The sequence below is a fragment of the Metopolophium dirhodum genome, chromosome 3 (assembly GCF_019925205.1).
Source record: "Metopolophium dirhodum isolate CAU chromosome 3, ASM1992520v1, whole genome shotgun sequence".
In the NCBI taxonomy this organism is placed as follows: domain Eukaryota; kingdom Metazoa; phylum Arthropoda; class Insecta; order Hemiptera; family Aphididae; genus Metopolophium; species Metopolophium dirhodum.
The window spans coordinates 36,208,464-36,231,173 of NC_083562.1; the positions used below are offsets into that span (position 1 = coordinate 36,208,464).

General features: G+C 27.3%; 2 protein-coding genes across 3 annotated transcripts; one reads left to right on the forward strand and one right to left on the reverse strand.

Annotated features, from left to right (window-relative positions):
* Positions 1–11,761: 11,761 nt before the first annotated feature.
* LOC132940444 (palmitoyl-protein thioesterase 1) lies at positions 11,762–17,973 on the reverse strand. 2 transcript variants are annotated; one of them, XM_061008062.1, is made up of 7 exons: positions 17,885–17,973; positions 17,211–17,339; positions 16,225–16,337; positions 14,085–14,212; positions 13,862–14,020; positions 12,603–12,879; positions 11,762–12,184 (listed from the first exon to the last, which is right to left on the reverse strand). In XM_061008062.1, exons 2-7 carry the CDS (start codon positions 17,323–17,325, stop codon positions 12,056–12,058), a joined length of 921 nt encoding a protein of 306 aa, XP_060864045.1. In that variant the 5' UTR covers positions 17,326–17,339; positions 17,885–17,973; the 3' UTR covers positions 11,762–12,055. The 2 variants fall into 2 exon arrangements, with proteins under 2 accessions (XP_060864045.1, XP_060864044.1); XM_061008061.1 differs by lacking the exon at positions 17,885–17,973 and adding an exon at positions 17,421–17,871 and having other exon boundaries at positions 11,765–12,184.
* Positions 17,974–18,102: 129 nt separating this feature from the next.
* LOC132940445 (ras-related protein Rab-35) lies at positions 18,103–22,311 on the forward strand. Its single transcript, XM_061008063.1, has 5 exons — positions 18,103–18,462; positions 18,569–18,743; positions 18,829–18,953; positions 19,473–19,597; positions 21,416–22,311. Exons 1-5 carry the CDS (start codon positions 18,411–18,413, stop codon positions 21,545–21,547), a joined length of 609 nt encoding a protein of 202 aa, XP_060864046.1. The 5' UTR covers positions 18,103–18,410; the 3' UTR covers positions 21,548–22,311.
* The last annotated feature ends 399 nt before the right edge of the window (positions 22,312–22,710 follow it).

Consider the following 22,710-nt stretch of genomic DNA (forward strand, 5'->3'; position numbering starts at 1 on the left):
AAAAAAAATGTCTACAAGAAACTTAAATTAAATTTTTATGAGCGTCTGAAATTTATATTTTTACAACATTTTATATTCACTTGATTTCTCATGTAACAATTTTCTTATTTTATTGTTGTTACGCTGGTTAATAAATTTAACGCATTTTCTTTAGTGGACTGTAAATTTTATTTTTATTTTTACACGATATTATGCTAGACACAGTGCTCACGTCCGACTAACAGCAGTGCAAGAGGGAGACACCGATCTAGCGACAATTAACATTAATAATAATAATAATAATAAGACAAAAATACACTGATAACGACCAGGTACTCATTAAAGTGCATAGATAGCAATAATATATAATAAGCATACGTGACAATTGTAATTAAAAAACGAATGACTGTAGATACTTGAAAATTTCACTGAATGTTTATATTAGCATTTTCTATACACCATAAAATTTTGAAAATATTTTGACTCTTTTTGAGCTTTTTACGGACATTGTCAGTTTTCAATTTTTTTAGTTTTTTTTTCTATAAATATCAATAAAATTTTATTTGTTGGGTAAAAAAGCGTGAAAATTTAATATAAGGCTTTTTTTTATAAGCATTTAAAGTTCAAATTTTGACAACATTTATCAAATTTATAATTTATTAATTATTTTGTAGTTAAAAATGTATAAAATGTTTAACTTTTATGGCTAAGGATTGGAAGTTTAAAACAAGGCTCCATGTAAATAGGTTATATATAAATTACTTTATTCACAATAATATCATCAAATATACTTGGTAATATCATAGGCTGACTGACCGTTTTCGCTCAGAATAGTTTTTCTTATACAATGATATTATATCATTGAATTCAAATTTAACACCATCTATTACAGTGACCCACTTGTAACCTACTGTACAGCAGAGCGACATCCACTTACACACCTTTTTTTTTTAGTTAAACCCAAAAGCCCAAACCAATGTTGTTAAAAACTGGTTTTGCGTAAAAACCCTCGTTTTCCTGATGGTTTTGAAAATTAATTGGAATTTTTCACTTTTGACCCTTCTTAGTATAAATTCCGCCCGGTCTGTCGGTTTTAACTTATATTCATCATCTGCAATTAACTTACGTATGCGTCGGCTTTGACGATGATATTAAATTCTGAATAATTAGAACAAAAAGTTAAACAAACCTGAATGAATATGGTTTGACTGAATTTGGTTAGCCGGATTCCTGTTAAATTTGAATTCAACGATATAAAATCATTGTATATTATGAAAAACGATTTTTAGCAAAGACAGGTCTATGATATTAGTATATTACTAAATAGGTATATATTTTGATGATATTATTGTGATTAAAGTAATTTATTTTACAACTAGGCATAATAGCTAGCGAACCTAAGACAGTAGGTTAAAGTAATTGTTGGCAAAAAAATGATATTTAAAAATTTCATTGTATTTATATCATTATTTTTATTATTAATGTTATAACAACAAATTCATAATTTTATTACATATTTTTGAAAAAGTCGAGATTATTATTAAATATTACGACAACAATTAAAATCTATTGGCATTTACACCGATTTGTAATGCTTTTTTCTTTCGTCACTTTTACCGCTAGACAATTAATATTATAATATTTTAAAGTTTAAATATAAACCATGACAAAGGAATAGTTGACCTCAACATGTGTATCTAGTCAAACAGTCGATTAGAAAAAAAAACAGACTAATCAATTAGTTATATACATAGCCGTGTCAAGCAATTCAGCGCCCCGTGGCAATTCATGCCCCTTCCCTACAATTTGGACCACAGGTAGCATATTAGGCGCAAATAAAGGAGCCCCCTTACTTTTGCAAAACTATGGCGTCCGGGGGCAATTGCCCCCTTTGCCCCCCCCCCCTCCCCTTAACACGACTCTGGTTATATAACCAAAAAGTTCGTACTTTAAACTGTGTTGTGAAATCAATTTAATTTATGATATGAAAAGGTTTGATAATATATCGATATCTAGGTACCTATATATTAGAAATATTTTTACGAGCAGTATTCGTTTTACAACAGATATTGTCACAAACAGAATATTGTGTTCAATATATTACTTTAAACACGGTTTTACGAACTGTTAAATGGTGCGCTGTGGAATGGAAAATGTATATTGTGCAACTCGAGATATTACAATTATAACGCCGCAAGACAGCACTAATAAATAATAATTGTTTTATTTTTAAGTGAACGTATATAGTAATGCGTAGCATACTATTGTAATTATAAAACAGTATAATGCGGGGGGGGGGATATCACACAATATTGGTAAAAATTGTCAAACTTTTATCAACACTGCGGATTTTTTATCCAAATATTTACCAAATCTCGTTTGTAAAAGTCCAAAACTATAAAAATCAATAATGGTTTGACCAAACTATTTTGTGTGTATCCCTGGAATTTTTACACAATCGGTAAATGTCCAAAATTCATAAGCATTTACCGGCAACAGTCGGTGAAACCAGCTACGATTTACAAGTAAACCCTTCGTTTCACAGGTATTGTTTGTATACTTTTACCATACCTAACATATTATATAACATTATGTTATTCTTATTTCTTTGTTGAAATCTAAATTGAAGTAATTAATCTCTCTCTTTTTAGCACAAACATAGCTTTTAAAAAGTGAATCAAAACATAATAATATTTTTACACAAATGTTTACTTTGGTATCGTAATTATTATGAGAATTATTATTATTTATTATTATAGATTTGATGATATTGATAAACTATTATTTTTACTAAATTACCATCAAACTTTTAAATACATATAATATATTATCCTACGGTCACACCGCAAATTATTGCCACCATCCTTCACGATGTGTCAAATGTGGGAGTGACCACCGAAGTCTATACTAGTCTTATCCTAACCGATAACTTAACCACCGAAGTCTGCACCAAATCCAAAAACAGTCCAGCCAAGTGCGCCCTATGCATGGGTTATCACACTTCTAATTACAAAGGATGTCAAATTTTCAAAGCTCTTCTCAAACGACGCAAAACCACTCAATCAAAACCACAGAATCCGATTCCGGTACCCACTTCTCTTCATCACCAAACTCCCCCCCACCCTCCCAAAACTTCTTACGCCTCCGTTACTAATCCCAAAAATATACCTCTACCCAATTTCCACGCAATTGATAAACCACTAACTACATTTATATCAGAACTTTCCTCTTTAATTACTCCCCTCATTACGCTCCTTTCAGCTGTTCTAAATAAACAGCTTGTTCCATAGTCCGATACTCTGATTACCTTTCTTATCACATAATTAAATTGAATTAAAATATTTTTAGTTGCCAGTTATGTACATTTTACATTTTAGTCTATATCAAATAATTGTTATGTTTAATTTTGTACCTGTTCAACTGTAATTGTCGAGCTATCATAGTTTCTACTAATAGCTAATAAAAAAAAAAAAAATAATAATATATAATATATTCTATTATTCTGTATAACATGTTTACATAACGTTGGTAGGTGGTAGCCGGTAGGTATAGTATATCATTGATACATGCATATAATTACCTTCTAGTAGGTACTTATGATACGCTGCCATACCCATTATGCATGAAACAAGAAAATGTTTTTTATATAATACTGACCTTTGGAAATTGGCTTTAACTAGTTGATTTTGTTCAATAATAATATTTTTTGTGCGACATTTCAAACATATTATTGTGCAGTTGCGTGTATTATACTAATTACTTGAGTACATATAAATAATATTATATTGAATTGAAAAATTTTTATGAATTCTCAACTCAAAATAATTTGCTAATTTTCGTGATTTTTCCGTATTTTGTCAAAATTTGAACTTTAAATGCTTATAAATAAAAACTGTGACTAAGGATTTTTAATTTTTTCATCTGCCTTTGAAACAATAGCCTAGGACGCTTCTATTAACTTTTCAAGCATTTTTACTCAACAGATAAAATTTTATTGATATTTATAGAAAAAAAAACTAAAAAAATTGAAAACTGACAATGTCCGTAAACAGCTCAAGAAGAGTCAAAATATTTTCAAAATGTTATCGTGTATAGGAAATGTTAATACAAACATTCAGTGAAATTTTCAAGTATCTACAGTCATACGTTTTTTAATTACAACAAAATAAGAAAATCGTTACATAAAAATGTAATTTGACTTTCTTGTAGACATTTTTTTTTTGATAAAAAAAGAGTCAAAATATTTTGTAAATTTTATGGTGTATAGAAAATGCTAATATAAACATTCAGTCAAAATTTCATGTCCCTACGGTCATTTGTTTTAGAGTTACACCAAAAACCAAAATCGATTTTCTCAAAAACAGATTTTGGGTAAAAATTCCCGTTTTTTCCTTAAATTTTCTTTTGTTTTCACGTCGCTTTTGAAAACTACTGGGTAATTTTTACTTTTGACCCCCCAAAGTACCAACTAGATTCACTTTCCTATCAGAAAAGTTACTGTTGAGGAAAATCCAAGCACTTTTACTGTCCTAAAAGGTGATGACAGACACAAAAAAAAATAAATAGCACACACAAATAATAGTAAGCTATATCAATAACAAAATGTAATTAAATCATACAAAATTCTGATTTTTTTTTTTAATTGATTAACTATTTACACCAAATATTATAATATTAGTATGCTATTCTTTGAGATATTTGTTAACAATTTCATTCAAAAACCATTCTTCAGAAAACTGAATTACCAGGAACTGACAAGAAATGTAATCGTCCACTATCTTCTAATACTTTCAAACCAAGTCGGTCCTAAAATATATACAAGTTACAAAAGGTGGATAAGTGGATGTCACTCTGCTGTACAGTAGGTTACAAGTGGGTCACTGTAATGGATGGTGTTAAATTCGAATTCAATGATATAATATCATTGTATAAGAAAAAACGATTCTGAGCGAAAACTGTCAGTCAGCCTATGATATTACCAAGTATATTTGATGATATTATTGTGAATAAAGTAATTTATATATTATAACCTATTTACGTGGAGCCTTGTTTTCAATTTTCAATCCTTAGCCATAAAAGTAAAACATTTTATACATTTTTAACTACAAAATAATTAATAAATTATAAATTTGATAAATGTTGTCAAAATTTGAACTTTAAATGCTTATAAAAAAAAAATTGTGCCTATGTATTTTTAATATTTTTTAACTACTATTAGAATGATATATCAGGAGCCTTATATTAAATTTTCACGCTTTTTTACCCAACAAATAAAATTTTATTGATATTTATAGAAAAAAAAACTAATAAAATTGAAAACTGACAATGTCCGTAAACAGCTCAAAAAGAGTCAAAATATTTTCAAAATTTTATCGTGTATAGAAAATGCTAATATAAACATTCAGTGAAATTTTCAAGTATCTACAGTCATTCGTTTTTTAATTACAATAAAATAAGAAAATTGTCACATGAGAAATCGAGTGAATATCAAATGTTGTAAAAATATAAAATTCAGATGCTCATAAAAATTTAATTTAAGTTTCTTGTAGACATTTTTTTTTTGATAAAGGTAGACAAACTTATGAGTAATCTTATATTACATTTTCAAATCTTAGATTTAAAAAGAAAAATTTTTATGAATTCACAACTCAAAATAGTTTGCTAATTTTCGTGATTTTTCTGTATTTTGTCAAAATTTGAACTTTAAATGCTTATAAATAAATACTGTGACTAAGGATTTTTTATTTTTTTTCATCTGCCTTTGAAACAATAACCTAGGAGCCTTCTATTAAATTTTCAAGCTTTTTTACTCAACAGATAAAATTTTATTGATATTTATAGAAAAAAAAAACTAAAAAAATTGAAAACTGACAATGTCCGTAAACAGCTCAAAAAGAGTCAAAATATTTGAAAATGTTATCGTGTATAGAAAATGTTAATACAAACATTCAGTGAAATTTTCAAGTATCTACAGTCATACGTTTTTTGAAAAAATGTAATTTGACTTTCTTGTAGACATTTTTTTTTTGATAAAAAAAGAGTCAAAATATTTTGTAAATTTTATGGTGTATAAAAAATGTTAATATAAACATTCAGTCAAATTTTCATGTCCCTACGGTCATTTGTTTTAGAGTTACACCAAAAACCAAAATCTATTTTCTCGAAAACAGATTTTGCGTATAAATTCCCGTTTTTACTTTTAGTATTTAATTAAATTCCAGAAAATTAATTAAAAACTCTTTTTCTATAATCTTTAATTTTCCATAATTTTTATTATTTATTATTATAGATTTGATGATATTGATAAACTATTATTTTTACTAAATTACCATCAAACTTTTAAATACTAAATGATATAAATGATATAATATATTCTATTATTCTGTATAACATGTTTATATAACGTTGGTAGGTTATGTAGCCGGTAGGCATAGTATATCATTGATACATGCATATAATTACCTTCTAGTAGGTACTTATGATAATATACCGCTGCCATACCCATTATGCATGAAACAAGAAAATGTTTTTTATATAATACTGACCTTTGGAAATTGGCTTTAACTAGTTGATTTTGTTCAATAATAATATATTTTGTGCGACATTTCAAACATATTATTGTGCAGTTGCGTGTATTATACTAATTACTTGAGTACATATATATAATATTATATTGAATTGATTATATTGCGTTTTGTGTCCATCCTGTATTTGACTATAATTTCTAGGTGCCTGCAGTGAATACATTATAAAAAGTATAGTAAAGTTGCTACCAATTATGATTGGTGAGATTTTATATAACCTAAGTAATTTACAAATTTGTATGAATATTTCTGAAAAGCCAAATGAGGAAAACTTTAAAAACAATAAGTATGTAAATAAAAAATATGATTATTATTTAATTTATCACAAAATGTTATTAATAGGTATTATTAAACATTTCGTACAACATAATGAAGTGCAATGGCATAATATTTACGGGAGGGGGGGGAGTACCATGAAGGCATGAAGTCCTAACCACTCCTCCCTACATAATGGCATTTGATGGTTACAACCATATTACATGGTACATTTTGTATTTATAAGTGATTAATAAATACAAAAGGTGGAAAAGTAGGTAACTGTCACGCTCGAGTGTAACTATCGTTATTGAGTAAGTCACTGAAATAGTGAAATGTTTATGACAAACGCATTATGTTAAATTTTAATTCAATGATAAAAAATTGCATACGAAAAACGATTTTTAAATATTAAGAGTTTTAAGACAGTTTTCAGTTGCCTATACTATAGCTATAAGTATGTTTTATAGTACTATTGCTATTAAAGTAATTAATTATTATCATGAAAGGTGGTAGGTAACTAACCTGAGTGGGGGGTTTATATAATGTGTTCACTCGCCCGAGCGGGGCTTTAGCAAACCAGTACCATATTTATTTTAGTTTCCTTTTATACGCTGCAAGTCTTAAGCTCTTTATAAATCATACCTTCGCATTAAAAAAAAATTAGGTACGTTATAATATGTATGATGACTTTAAAGTTAAAAAATTGAGTTGAATGAATTATATACTGAATAATAATGACAATACCACACAGCAAAATTACTGCCTAATTATATACTTATTAATGCTATTATACTATGTAGCTGTCCCGCACAGCATTGCCAGTGCACAACGGTATTGCCGGAAATATTAAAAAAAATCGTACTCGATTTGGCCGTGAATTTCAAACGTGGGCATATGAAATTTCCTTCTCGAATCTCTCTGGCACCGAAAAATTTCGTTTGAAAGAAAGTATATTGTACCGTCTGGAATTCTTGAGAAAATATTTGGATTCAGGATGTGCAACTGCAATCAAACTTATAATTAGATCTTCAAATTGATGTATAAGACCACTTTGCTTTCAACGAAGCAAATCCAAGAGTCCCATCACTCCACATTTGATCACTAAAAGTGCATACATTATCATTCCTCTTATTTTAATAATTGCAGAAACATTGAAACATGTAGTCAAGATCTGGACGATAATAATTAAAAGCAGACTTTAAACCTAAAATATTTGTTAGTCGAGGTCCAGTGGTACCTACGCAAACGTTGCTCTTCGAGTTATTGATAACTCCCTCGAATACGTCAACTGCACTAATCAATAGTACTCATAGGTATGAAAACACTACTTGTGTAAAAACTATTAAAATGTAAGTTATGTAAATTAAATTATTTTAATAACATAACTAGATAAATATTATAAAGACGAAATTAAATCAGCAAGTAAAAACAATTGAAAAATGTTTGGGGATCAACGAGAACCACCTCCATGTGTTGACCCTAATGTAATTTTTAATGATATCTACTAATAGTATAATTCATATAGGATTAGATTCGGCGGAAACAAAAATCAAAAATTTTTTTCATTTTGACGATAACGAATGACGATAATTAAGGATGACCGATGAGCGATATAAATAGGTGCATAAATTGTTTGAAAAGTTTAAGTTGTAAATTATTTTAAAGTTAAATAATTTAAACAAATCTTGTGTGTTGTATTTGAATTTTAAATTTGAAAAATAACGATTGATAATTTACTCGATGAAATGACTTATGGGGCCTCACTACTGCCGTCAATTTTGGCTGAAAAGACCTAAAGTATTGACGAAATTAAAGTTAGTTAACGTTGTCCGATTTTGATTCTGAAAAAAAAATTGAACTCGCCAGAAAATTGACTATAGATCCTACGAAGCACTTTGTAACAACTAAATTTTATTTTATCGTAAACTGTAATTGAAAACTTTAAAACATGAACTTTTTCGAATCATAATTAAAATTAAAATTAATATTTAAAACGGAAAACGTTTCGTACGATGTACAGACGTTTTTCTGCTGAATTCAAATATTTTTCTCAGAATCGAAATCGGACAACGTCAACTAACTTTGATTTTGTCAAAACAATAAGTATGTTGTTGTAAAATTCGTGTGGTGAAATTTATAATAAAATTATGGTTAACGAGTTATGTGCATGCGCGCACGAGATAGGTTTGGCGGCTCCGTGCGCGGCAACCATATAGACATATAATAGAATTATAATTAATTATATTATGTTATTGTGTCTATGGTCCATGATGTAGAGAAGATTCGTGACCAAATAAAAAAGATTCTTCTCTACACCGCGTTATAGTCGATGCCCGCATTTAATTTCACTCACGCTAATAATCATTTTCATTTACAACCAACACACAGGGCTGCGACAAGATTAGAAACTGCCTAAATGTTGCCCCTTAAACGCGTTTTCAAAACGAATGGACGCGAATGTATAAATAGAACATTCGCCGTTCATTTTTCTCGTGATCATGGAACTAGTCCTTAAAGGTTTTTGTAAAAAGATAAAACGAACTGCAGTTGGCCGTTTCACATCACAACAGCACTATAATCGTTTAAATATTTTCATCATTTATATGAATATTAACTTTATAGGTACCTACCCGGAGTATAACGATTTTGTAGGTATACCTTATACCTATAATTACCTATATTACTTTTGAGGATGTTAATAATAATAATTGTCAGTTACGACTTGTTAATAAAATTTTATGGTAGTATACCTACCTGCCTATTATTTTATATTATTATAATTATATTGACGGTTGTACACAACAAAAGAGTAGTAGATTAGGCAATTTAAATATTATCCCAGGCCACTAAATTTAATAGACTTGAGTTGTGCAAATGCCCCTTCCTAAAAACTAAACAAAAACCTACGCCCTTGCATAATAGACTGCTCAGAAATACTCGGTAATCATATATATAAGGACATAATTTTGTATGATCATAATGTTTATAACTTAGATCATATTGATAATATTAATATTATATTATACCTACTAGTGCTTATTATATGATACTATTATTATAATCTAAAGTTTATACTTATTATTATTCTTGTCATATACATGCAGACCCAATCATTTTAAGAAATAACTTCACAGCCGTATTATTGTGAAACACATAAAATATTCCGTATGATATGCAATTACGTCAATTATATCAAATTATTATTATTAAATATTGTCAGTTTCAAGGTTACTATCGTACCATCACACACGTCTAGGCGATAATAGAGTCGCATTCTACCTAAAGCACAATTGTTTTTTTCAAATTCTTAATTGACTAACAAGTTTTAAGGGGCTATTAAAATTATTGAGGCAGCTGTAAATCCATTCCCTTTCCACAACCCTTTCCACCGGGTGGTACTTTTTAATGGGTATCGATTAAATTGACATATATAGATTTGCAAGTTTTATTTTTGAAATTATTACTTCAAATTAGTTACTATACTTATGGATAGTTAATATGTATAAAAAATGTTACAAATCTGCAACCTCCCTCCAAGCTTAAAAAAAAACGTACTTATGTAAATAAAAATATATTTTAAAAATGTGGGAAAGTATATAAGTAACCGCTCTGCTGTACAATAGGAGTCGAAATAGTATATTATCTCATCTTTGAGTAGGTGTAATGGATGTGTTAAATTTGAATTAATGCAATACGTTAAACGATTCGGAAACTGTCACGTCAGCCTATTATCATACAATTAATATAAAATGTAGTAATATACGAAAAGTTTCGAATCCCCGCAACAAATATTTTTGAATTAGGTACATCAAAATAACTAAATCTTGAACAATAATATGACACACCCAATTTGGATTCAGAATAAGACACTCGACCATACATCAACTACATGACTACATAGGACAGTAATGCTGGGTTGCATAAACAATTTATTAAATTTAATGGTTCACTAAAAATTTAATGGACAAATCACGGGCCACTAAATCTTGTTTAAGGGACCATTAGACCCTTGGAAAAAAAACAATTCTGTAGGCACGGCAGTATTCCAAGCATTCAATCGGGTTTGGCACCACGGACCATAAATTGTACGGACTTTTGACTATTGAATTCAGCAGAAAAATGTCTGTAGATCTTACGAAACACTCCGTTTTTAATATTAATTTCAATTTAAAAAAAAATCATATTTTCAAGTTTTCAAGTACAGTTCACAATAGTTTAAGATTTAATTTTTTCGATTTATCGTTCCGTAGTATATCTATGGACAATATTCTGTCTAGTTCAAAGTTTTTTAGATACAAGATCAAACAACGTAAACAAACTTCAATTTTATCAAAACTTAGGGTATTTTGATCTCAAATTGACGGAAGTATCGAGGACACTTAACGCAAAACTTATTGTAAATGAAGGAATAGCCTATTTAAAAAGTCGCCTTATAATATTAAAATTATTCAAAATAAATTAAGATTTAAATATGAAATTAAAAAATATATCTTTCTATTTAGTTTTGATCCTATGGTAAAAACATTAATTATAAACTAATCGTGTGAAAAAAACTCTGATCCCACCACAAGTTTTTTCCTTAAAAGTAATTACGTAACAGGTATCAAATAATATGTATTAGATATTATGTTGAATTTATTGAGGACTAGTTATGAAGTATGATACTGTGCTAAATATAATAACTATATAGTGCATATATTAAAATGTGAGTATGCATTATTTTTATTCAAATAAATTAGGTAACAAAATAATTTGCGCAGTTTTGTGATTTCCAAATTTTAAGTTTAAAATTTAAATGATTATAAAAAAAATATTGTGACTAAATATTTTTGATATTTTTAGATTGGTATATAAAAGACTTATGAGGTACCATGTATTCAATTTTCAAACTTTTTGACAGAGAGAAAAAAATTCTTTTCGACTTTTATAGAAAAAAACTAAACAAAATCAAAAATGACAAATATATACAGTATAATTAGTTCAAAAACCGTCAAAATATTTTGAAAATATAACACTATTATATCACTCTGCTCAGAATTTAAAATAAAATTCTTGTTTTAATATTATAAAATGTTACACTCAATTAAAAAAACATTTACAAAATCACATTAAAAAAATGCACATACTAACAATAGTAAGCTATATCAATAACAAAATATAATTAAATCATACAAAATTCTGATTTTCTTTATAATTGATTAACTATTTACACCAAATATTATAATATTAGTATGCTATTCTTTGAGATATTTGTTAACAATTTCATTCAAAAACCATTCTTCAGAAAACTGAAGATGATTACCAGGAACTGACAAGAAATGTAACCGTCCACTTTCTTCTAATACTTTCAAACCAAGTCGGTCCTAAAATATATACAAGTTACAAAATATAAATTTATAACACTGCAAAATTGAATATACAATTTATGGACAGGCAGGTACCCAATATAAATTAGCTAGAGTTTGCATTTTCATAAATTTCATCATGTATCCAAATAATTTTTGTCATAGAAGAATTAAAATTGAAAATTCCTTTAAACTATCATTTACTTTTTAGTATTTAATTAAATTTCAGAAAATTAATTAAAAACTCTTTTTCTATAATCTTTAATTTTCCATAGTTAAAATGTATATTGGTTTATAATAGTAAAATGTTTATATGAATGATAGTAGCCTGAATGAACATTGTTAAGATATGGTACATAAGCTGCCAAAAATTACTGGGTTTGCCAATGATTAAAATTAATTTTTGATTTTCAATATAATTAATATAATTACTTACTGTAAGGTAAAATACAGACTGTTCAAGTGGCATAATTTCTTTATCTTGACCAGGTGAGTAGAATGCAAACCATTCACTTTCTTTTGGAATAACCATTGTATCATTTGTAAACATAACCATGATAAAGTTTTTTAATTTAAGCAAATTTTCACGATAATTTTTATTAATAACGCGTTCATTGTTGATGTCTGCTAAAAAATGGCTACCTTTTATATAATCTGATTCTTTAATTGGATCATGCCAATATTCTGCTTGAACTAATGAATTTTGTACCCATCTAAAAAATATTATAAAATATAATGATTTGATGATACAATTTATTTAAATATTTTACAACACATATAAAGCAGCAATTACTAATAGTAATTAGTGGCGCTGAACACGGGTATTAATAGGGGAAAATTCCCCAGAACTATTTAAGGGTGGGTCAGGTGGGTGGGCAGGTGATAAGTCATTAGTGGTATTTAATATTCAAAGGCAATATATTGTGATTATAATGCACTATTTGAGAATACCTAAACATTTTTTTTAAGTAGGTGGGTCTAACACCGGCATTTTTTCCCCATACATAAAATATAGATCGGCGCCACTGATAGTAATGTTAGTAGTAATTTATTATATAAGGCATTGGTTAAAGTAATGTCATAAATATAATTTGGAGCGTTTTTAGGTGCTAGTATTTCCTTTGAAGTACAAAAGAAAGAAGTGGTAATTAAATATGAAATAGTACAGTGAAACCTGTATATAAAGTAGTCACAAAACTATCAAAAGTGTCTGTCATAGACAGGTAGCTGTTGTAAACAGGCTTTAATATTATTTTAGTCAAACTCATATACATATAAATCCGATATTAAATATAGATACACATACATACATGATACAAAAATAATTATAAATACCACAGTTAACGTTAAAGTTATCTGCGATATATGAGTATATTATAATTGGTCGTAATCCATGCCACTGTTGCATAGTGTCATACATATGAATGCAATTAAATTTGAGTTTAAAGATTGTTGTCTGTTATAAAGGTATCAGGAAAAAATATTACTGTCCATGTCCATAATATACAGGTTGAAATACATTAAAATCCCTATCATTTGCTGGGACTTGTATAATTTTGTTCACTATGAGAGGTGTCCGTTAACTACAGGTGTCCATCAAGTGAGGTTTCACTATATTAAGTAATAATTAAGAATGATTTTTTTTTATAAATAACAATTTTTAAAGTGTTGTTTCATAAAATTAATTTTGTTTACTTTGCATAAGCTTCCTTGTTCAAAATTAATCTTATATATTCGCACCATTTGTGACTAGAATAAAGACATCTTGGCATACCAAAAACTCCTTGATGTTGGCCGCCTATAGATATAAGATTTAACATTGGAGGATTAGGACATCTTTGTGCAACCGCTCTCCTGAAAGAAAATATTACATAAATCATAATACTCTGCTTTCATATATCACATATTTTTATTTTACAAAAATTGGGCTCCTTGTGAAAATCCAATAGCATTATAACCACTAGACAATTTTGGATCCATAGATATTTGTTTGCAAGCATCTTTAACTTGAAGGTTAGCATTCATGAAAAAACTGTTCTTCACGTCCTATATTATATTAAAATGTAAAAAAAATATACATATAAGTATTATTTACTAAAATATTGAAGTTATTATTTGCATAGGACTGTGACGCCAAATTAAATTTGAATTGATATGGCAAAATTTAAAGTTGTGTAACCATCATCTCACATCAACCCAAGACGTACAATTAATACAGTATGATAGGTATAATATTAAGTATATTAAAAAGTACTAACTATAAATTAATAATTATAAATATACATACTACATATTATAATAAAATAAATAAATTCACTAAACATATGTTGCTATACTAAGTTGTATCTTATATATGATTGGTACCCACTGATTAATGATTTATTAATGAAATAGCTAGATGCTGAGTGTTAATTTTTTAATTTTAATTAAATTATCAGTTGTTACAGTTGCAATAGATACATTTATTTAACATTTTAAGTACCTACATTAGTATTAATTATCTTAAATTATCTTTTGAATTTCCTATAGCTTAATCATTTTTAATTTAAAAAAAAAATGAATAATCTATAGAATTATGTATATATACCCACTTGTTTTCATTTGTATTAAAGAAAAAATGATCAATTATTAATATTTTATAATATTTCATAATAATTTTTAAACTTGAGAGTACCTGCTTTGAGATCACATCCGATTATGGTTGGATATTGGTTAATTATTTGCATTCCATGCACATTTCTGAAATGACCCTGGCCACTAGCATAGCGTGTCCGCATAAATCAATCACGACCTTTATTTAGGTTATTTAGATTTTTTTATAGAACTATTTAAAAAAAATTATTTATTTTAGTTATTACACAAATTATATAGGTACCAAAATTGAAAATTTTAAGCAAAAATTCATAATATATTATGATATAAAATAAAAATGATTATTAAGAAAACAAAATTAATTATTATGGTTTTTACATTTTATAACATTTGAAATGTATAAGATTAAACCAGATTTTAGATTTGATTTTGAATTTATAATTACACGCACATAATATCAAAGGGTCATGTATCGTTTCCGTCAAAAAAATAAATGTATTTCCACCAAAACCAGAAAAGGATTGATTTTTGTTTCACCCAAAATTGTATATATATGTCACCACTTACAAGATATAAAATTATGAACATTCTGATGTTTTTTAAATTTTTAATAATTTTTGTTCATAACTAAACTATCGAAAAAAAAAATGTGGATGCTGTGGATAATATTTTTACTTTTAAATTTGTTAATAAATCAATCATCAGTTATCACTAATATTAAAAACAACAGAGTAAAATGGGTTTTCCTTATTGTAAAATACTATAATTTGATATGTTGTTAGTTAGATACAAACAACACAAGCGGATCCTACTTGCTCTTGTCGAAAAATTGATTTTTTTTTATAAAAATAAAATGTTTGTAAGTCAGTGAGAGCTGTCTCCTGGAGGTGACTTCTAGGTAATGCAAAATTGATCTTATCAAAACAAAATATACTTTTTTTTTTAAATTTTTTTATGAAATATACAATCTGTACCCTGGGGGCACAATAAGAATATGGGCTAAAAATATTACGTGAATGTGAAGATTGTTGAAAGAAGCCACCCAGTAGTGACACTTCCTATTGACTTGACTAATACAAAATATACTTAAAAATTAAAAATTACAGGTTTAGTAAGTTTTTGACAGAAACATTCTTTTTTTTTGGCGTTAAAGAATAAGACCCCTACATACTTTTCCCATTAGACCGGACTACTAAAATATTTAAATTGTTATTTATCATATCAAAAAATATATACATGGGTAATTTATTATAAATCGTTTTGTGTTTTGATTAACTAAAAATGTAATATTTTTACATCTTAATTCAAAAAATCACTTGTAGAGGAGTATAGTGAGGAAAACTCAAGTGGCCCTAGAACACTCTTCCATAATTTTAGCAGCTTTGTTATTAATTTTTCTAACATTAACATTTAAAAAAAAACTGTCATAATGTAAATAATAAATCTACATAAGAAATCTACCTAACCTGTTCAAAAGATTTTCCAATTTGTAACGACTTCACATAAGTATCGGTTTCCAAGTTCTTCTGTAATAACTCAATAATTCTTCCAAGACTTAATGGATTACAACAGCTATCGCCTAAAATGAAAATATTATTTTGTCTTTATAAAGAAAATGTGTTACTGTTACAAAATAATAAATATACATAATATTAGAACTTTATAAACTTTATAAACATTATAAATCAATACCCAGATGTACTAACTAATAAATATATATTGTATACAAAACTGTAAAATTGTGACTATATATTGTAATCTTTTAAAATATATTATAAATAATATCACATATGTGCTCAAAATAATTGTTTTAGAACTACAATCTTCTGTTTGTAATTAATTCAATATTTAATAACAGTAAAAAAAAAAAAAAATATATGTTAAAATTGCTTGGTTTGGCCTCATTTGGGGGAGGGGTGGGGGGGGGGGGGGCAACTGGAGCATTTCCCCAGTCTAGTATTGACATCAACCTTAAGTGGACACATTTACAACACCCTCCTCTCCACACCATAACCACTATGGCACTATACTATGAGAACTTGAGTGAAAACAATTTTGAGTCGGAAAAGCAGTGAAAAGTTGCCATAGTCTAATAAAAACTGAAATGACGCCACTGATTTGTTTGCCTAAACAAAATTGACAACCCATGAAAACCCGGTCAACCCATGAAAATACCTTGTAATAATGAAAATTACATAACTTTTATGGTTCATTAAATCTATAAAAGTATAAATTAAATATAAGTATTAGCATTGATTTTAAAAACTAGTATTAATAATCAATGGTATTAGTATGTATTAGTAGAAGATTTTTGAACACAGAAAACCCAACAAATAGATACAAAATATGGTACAATGTAATAGGATAAATTATAATGTACCTATAATAACTTACTACATACATATTATGTACGTCATAAAAGAAGAAATTGTATTTTAATTATTTATCTTACCCATTCCATGCCATAATACAACTGGGGGCGAACCACCATTGATTCGATTAGCGTGAGCCAAAATTTTTAAAAGAATGAAGACAAATATGTGTGAAAAAAATCCAATTCGATTCATAGTAAAACTGGTACCTAAAAAGTAAATCATAATCCATCAAAACAACCTAGTAAAAAAATAATATCACATAAGTCTAAAGTCTCGGCAAATCTTACCTGACAATCAATAACTTATTAATAAATACAACTATAATATTATAATGATTTACAATTATTATTGAACAAAAATATGTGAATTATTAAACCCTTAATTTTAATAAATAACAATGTCGGACATTTTTTAAATATTTCAAATAAAAACCTGGACGTTATCAAATATCATTATACTATCGCTATAGCCTAAAGGTTCTCCAACCTCTCACAGTATCGCCGCCCGGAGTGTAACAACTAACTAACGAGTTACAAGATGCTTAAGGCTACGGCCATGACGTCCTATAATATACTCCTACTACATGGGCCATGTCCGGTATGTCCTAAGCGGCCCAGCAATACACGAAAACCGATATAGGCATGGTGGGTATATAAATGCCTGATGCCTGATGCCTTAATACGCAGGGGTTATGCCCCGGCCCGCTTCACATCACAACAATCGTAGTGCAATTAATAAATAATAATATTACTATTCGGTATTCCTCGCTTTCACGGGCCTCTGCAACTACGAGTAATAAATAATAATAACCAATAAGGAATAACCATGGTGGGAATGTTATCATCACTTATCACTGAGAGAATGTCCCGGGATGATAATCGACGAGTTACCGTGAAATGCGACCGTGGTGGAACATTGAAACTTCTTCATTATCAGCGAACCGTTTTTGTTTTCCGTTTTTTTTTTTTTTTCTGTGGATGATTCATGTTTTGATTGTAATGAGAAATTTTAATTCGTATTCATTTTTTGCCTGTGCTGTTAATTTTTTTACATTTTTTATACATGATTTCGTGTAAGTGTTCCATCGTACAGTGTTCGTGTCTGCTGTTAAACAATATCATTACAGAATATTTCACCGCACTATCCGACTACAGTAGCTCTGGTTCCGGTCCAAATTACACTGTCAATGTACAATACCTGATGATATTACCATAGATGTCACAATAAGACAGTACTTGTGAACCGTAATTGTTTTACCCTGGACGTCCGCAAACACAATGGCTAAAGAATATGATCATCTGTTTAAGCTGTTAATCATCGGAGATAGTGGTGAGCGCTCGTAATGTGGCCGAATGTGCTCTCTCCTAAGCAATTACATTCCATTAAGTTTAACTCAACTAATGATTTTTAAATAATGTGTTTGTTCTCTCTAAAGGTGTTGGCAAAAGTTCATTGCTTGTTCGTTTTGCCGATAACACATTCTCTGGTAGTTATATAACGACCATAGGCGTCGACTTCAAAATCCGAACAGTTATAGTTGATGGAGAAAAGGTGAAATTACAGATATGGGACACTGCAGGTCAAGAAAGATTTAGAACAATAACATCCACGTAAGGGACTGCATATTTGTACAATTTCATTTGAATTTATGTGTATATAGCTAATGTTACATTTTTTCAAATATTCTACTTACAGGTACTACCGAGGTACACATGGTGTTATAGTTGTATACGATGTTAGCAATGGGGATTCATTTGCAAACGTCAAACGATGGTTACACGAGATTGACCAAAATTGTGAAGTTGTCAATAGGATATTAGGTAAACAGCATATCTTGTTTATATTAACTATTAGTTTAATTAGGTACTGTTATAAAAATGTATTTTTATCGCTTTACATTGAAGTATTTTTAATTTTTTTTATAAAATAATGATAATATTCTACCTTATTTAAGTGTACATAACGATTACTTACACAAAAGAATTTAAATTAGTCATATAAAATGTAATGAAGTATCTTTTAAGTAAAGATTAATTATTAAACATTATAATATACCTAATGATGCATTAAATATCCATTTTTAGCAAAATAATGATGTCTGCTAAACTACAACTGAGAATTAATCTTAACATTTTACCCTATTATTACTATCACAAATTAAGTTAAAAATGTCAAGTATAAATTATTCTATGTTCGAGCAAATTAAAACTAGTTATTGATTTTTGTCTTAAATAAAAAAGATATTTTAATATTCTATTATAACAAATATTTTTTTGATCAACAAAAATATTAAATTAATTGAATTGCTTTTTTATTTATTCCCATGACCAATTTTTCAGTTGGAAACAAAAACGATGCCCCAGATCGAAAAGTAGTGTTGACAGAAGACGCTCAAAGATTTGCTGATCAAATGGGCATCCAATTATATGAAACAAGCGCCAAAGACAACATAAATGTTGAACAGGTAACAATCATAATTTATTCATGAATAATCAAATATACTTAAAATATCTGATATACACATCTATATTTTAATATGAAATACCTATATAATATACATTATTGTTTATAGACATAAATAACTTTTTTTTTTTTTACTTCTCTAAAACATTTTTACGTAGGTAGTAATATTATTTAATTAGTAAAGTATTAATTTTTAATTTTATGTTTGTAGTATATTAGTTAAATGTAGGTATAGCACAATTATTATCTCTTAAAATACTGAACCCATTTATTTACTCTTCTGGTTAGTCATGTTAGGAGTTTAAATATTCCTGAATACTAGTATTTAAATTGTATTACTCTATGTTGCAGACATGCCAAAAATGTTTAAGTGAACATTTTTATTATTAATATATTATTTATTTATTGTAAAAAATTATTTTTTTTCTTTAAGTCACTTTTTTTGTAATGTTGACTATGCTGTGATGCATGCAAAAAACAACCATGTGAAAAAAAAATGATTGAAATTACAAAAATTATAAAATTATAAAAAATTTCACCTAGCAACATATTGCATGACGGTAACTACCAGGTATTGAACTTTAAGGCCAATAATTGATCTGGTTTCTTCCCATAATCTTTTTATATTTCTGATTAACTTTCTCTTGTATCCCCTTAAAAGTCAAATATCACTTTTTCATTTATTCCTGTATTAACTACTTTCCAATTTCTATTCTCCTTTCTAAAATTTAATATTAAAGTTCAATGAAGTTGATATCAAAATGTATGTATAGGTACATAACTATTGGGTCTTCAATATTAAATTTCCATCAAAGGTTTGGTTTTGACTTTTGAATTTTCGATATTATAAATTTCATTTAAATTAAATTAAATATTAGGTTTATGCAATAATATAAATTATATATGTTTAGCAAATATTGATTATATTATCAAAAATTTAAATTATGTTTTAATAGTATAAGTAGTACAATCTGTAAGTAAATAATGCCTTTAAAATAAGTTTATAATCAATTAAAAAGCAATAAAAAAAAATAAACTTTGAACTCAAACAACTGTTTTTATAAGTGAAACTAAAAAAAATTTAGGACAGGCCAATGATAAAAAAGTTCTTATTACAAAATAAGTTTTTAATTTTAAATTCTATTAAATCAGTATGTTATTCAGTCAGTATTAGGCCAGGCCATGACCCGTAGTTTTGCCTATGACTGTTTTAGTAGGTATAATTTTCATTAAAGAAAATATGTTATGAGGACTCACACCCGCCATTTTACGTTCCATGTATTTGATTTTACTCCGTTATTTTTTAAATTATAATGAATTGACCTAATATAAAATTTAGAAGTAGGATTATTATCCAAAGCATCTCAAGGCTTTCATTGATATTTTAATTATGAAGTAAGTTATAAGAATTTTATAGCTGTTATTTTTATGTACAATTTAAAATGATCATAACTTGCTTAAAAACTAAAATATCAATAAAAACCTCCAATATGCCTTGAATCATAATATTGGCTTTAAATTTTATAATAGTAAAATTCACTCTAAAAAAAAACACTCAAAATTAACTGAATAAAATAGATTATTTTGAATGTAAAATCTGGTATGCTGTAATAATTGTAAAATAGGAACAACACAGGCAGGTGTAGCATGTTAATAAAAAAAAATTTACTTTAAAAATTAAATTTGTCTTTTAATTTTAATTATTAATTGATATTAATAGTAATTATTGTATTGTTGGGCCATTCTAAAATTAAAATTCAATAATTTATCCCAAAATGATCCAATGATTTTATATATAACTTTTCTAAATATGTTATAGATGTTCATGTCGATTACTAAACAAGTATTGCGGAACAAAAAGGAAACCAAGGAACGTCAGGCACATCAGAACAATGATGTAGTGAATTTAAGAAAAGGTCACTCGAAAGGAGCGAAAAGAAAATGTTGTTAAATCCCAATGTTGCTGTAAGTGTTTTCAATTTTAAGCTATAATTATTATTTTTTTCTTTTCAATTTTTGTTACCACATACACATTATTATATTATGTGAATACACAAAGCTCAAAGTTTTTATTTCACATTTACAAAAATTAATAACAATATAAAACCATATTTTAGTTTCTAATTATGGCTCTACCTTTTAATAAGTTTTGGTATATTAAAACACTAATTACCAACTGATCATAATCATATTGTTTATGTCTAATATATGTATTTCATTAAAATTATTTTTATTTTTTTTTTGATTTATAATGTCAACACCAGTAAAATATAAATAAAATATATTTATGTCTTGCCTATAGAACATTGATGGCTTTAAAGAACTAACTTTGTTATGATCTATCACTACGAAGTATAAATGTGATAATATACTAAATTAATTTAAACATATTACTTTACATCCTGATCAAAATATTCAAAAATATTCTAAATAATTAGCATATTTATTAAATTATTAACTGAATCAAATATCATAATCCAAATATTGAATATAGTTATCAAGAGTTATAAATTATAATATTTTATTGTTTATTACAATATTATTTTAAAGAATATACTTAGGGGGAAAATATGCTGTATACAATATAATTTTGTTTATGCCTGTAAAAAGTGATCATTTCATAATTAAACAAATTCATTTGAATAATGCATTATGATTATTTATAAAAACTAACCATAATACCTATTTAAATTAGAATAAAAACATAAGCTTTTATATATACATTAAAATTATACTGTTTTTATATTTTAAATAAAAAATAAAAAATATCAATATTTACTATTATGAATTAAAATAAAATTTATATATTTATATTTACAATATTATTTTTAATTCAAACATTCAAATTATTGTATTTATATTATGTATTAATTATGAACATCCCACAAGAGGTCACTAGTTTAAAGGGGTAAGGCGATGCATATTCCATCACTTTTTAATTTAGTAAATCTGTTCATAGAATTCTACCCTATATTATAATGTAATCAAAATTTTTTGTTATTTAATTATATTACTACAGTAATCTCAGACTATTCTAATGGATTACCATTAAAGGTATTGAGTCTCATAATAATTCTATAATTTATAAGTGTCTACTAATTAAAAAAAGAAAAA

What these genes read in the sequence shown, in the direction of transcription:
- LOC132940444 (XM_061008062.1), bottom strand. Translation starts at nt 17,325, where the DNA reads ATGAATCGAATTGGATTTTTTTCACACATATTTGTCTTCATTCTTTTA. An exon ending in TTGGAAAATCTTTTGAACAG is followed by an intron (nt 14,213 to 16,224) that starts GTTAGGTAGATT and finishes AATATAATATAG; the next exon opens with GACGTGAAGAACAGTTTTTT. An exon ending in TCACAAGGAGCCCAATTTTT is followed by an intron (nt 14,021 to 14,084) that starts GTAAAATAAAAA and finishes ATTTTCTTTCAG; the next exon opens with GAGAGCGGTTGCACAAAGAT.
- LOC132940445 (XM_061008063.1), top strand. Translation starts at nt 18,411, where the DNA reads ATGGCTAAAGAATATGATCATCTGTTTAAGCTGTTAATCATCGGAGAT. An exon ending in TTTAGAACAATAACATCCAC is followed by an intron (nt 18,744 to 18,828) that starts GTAAGGGACTGC and finishes TTCTACTTACAG; the next exon opens with GTACTACCGAGGTACACATG. An exon ending in ACAACATAAATGTTGAACAG is followed by an intron (nt 19,598 to 21,415) that starts GTAACAATCATA and finishes AATATGTTATAG; the next exon opens with ATGTTCATGTCGATTACTAA.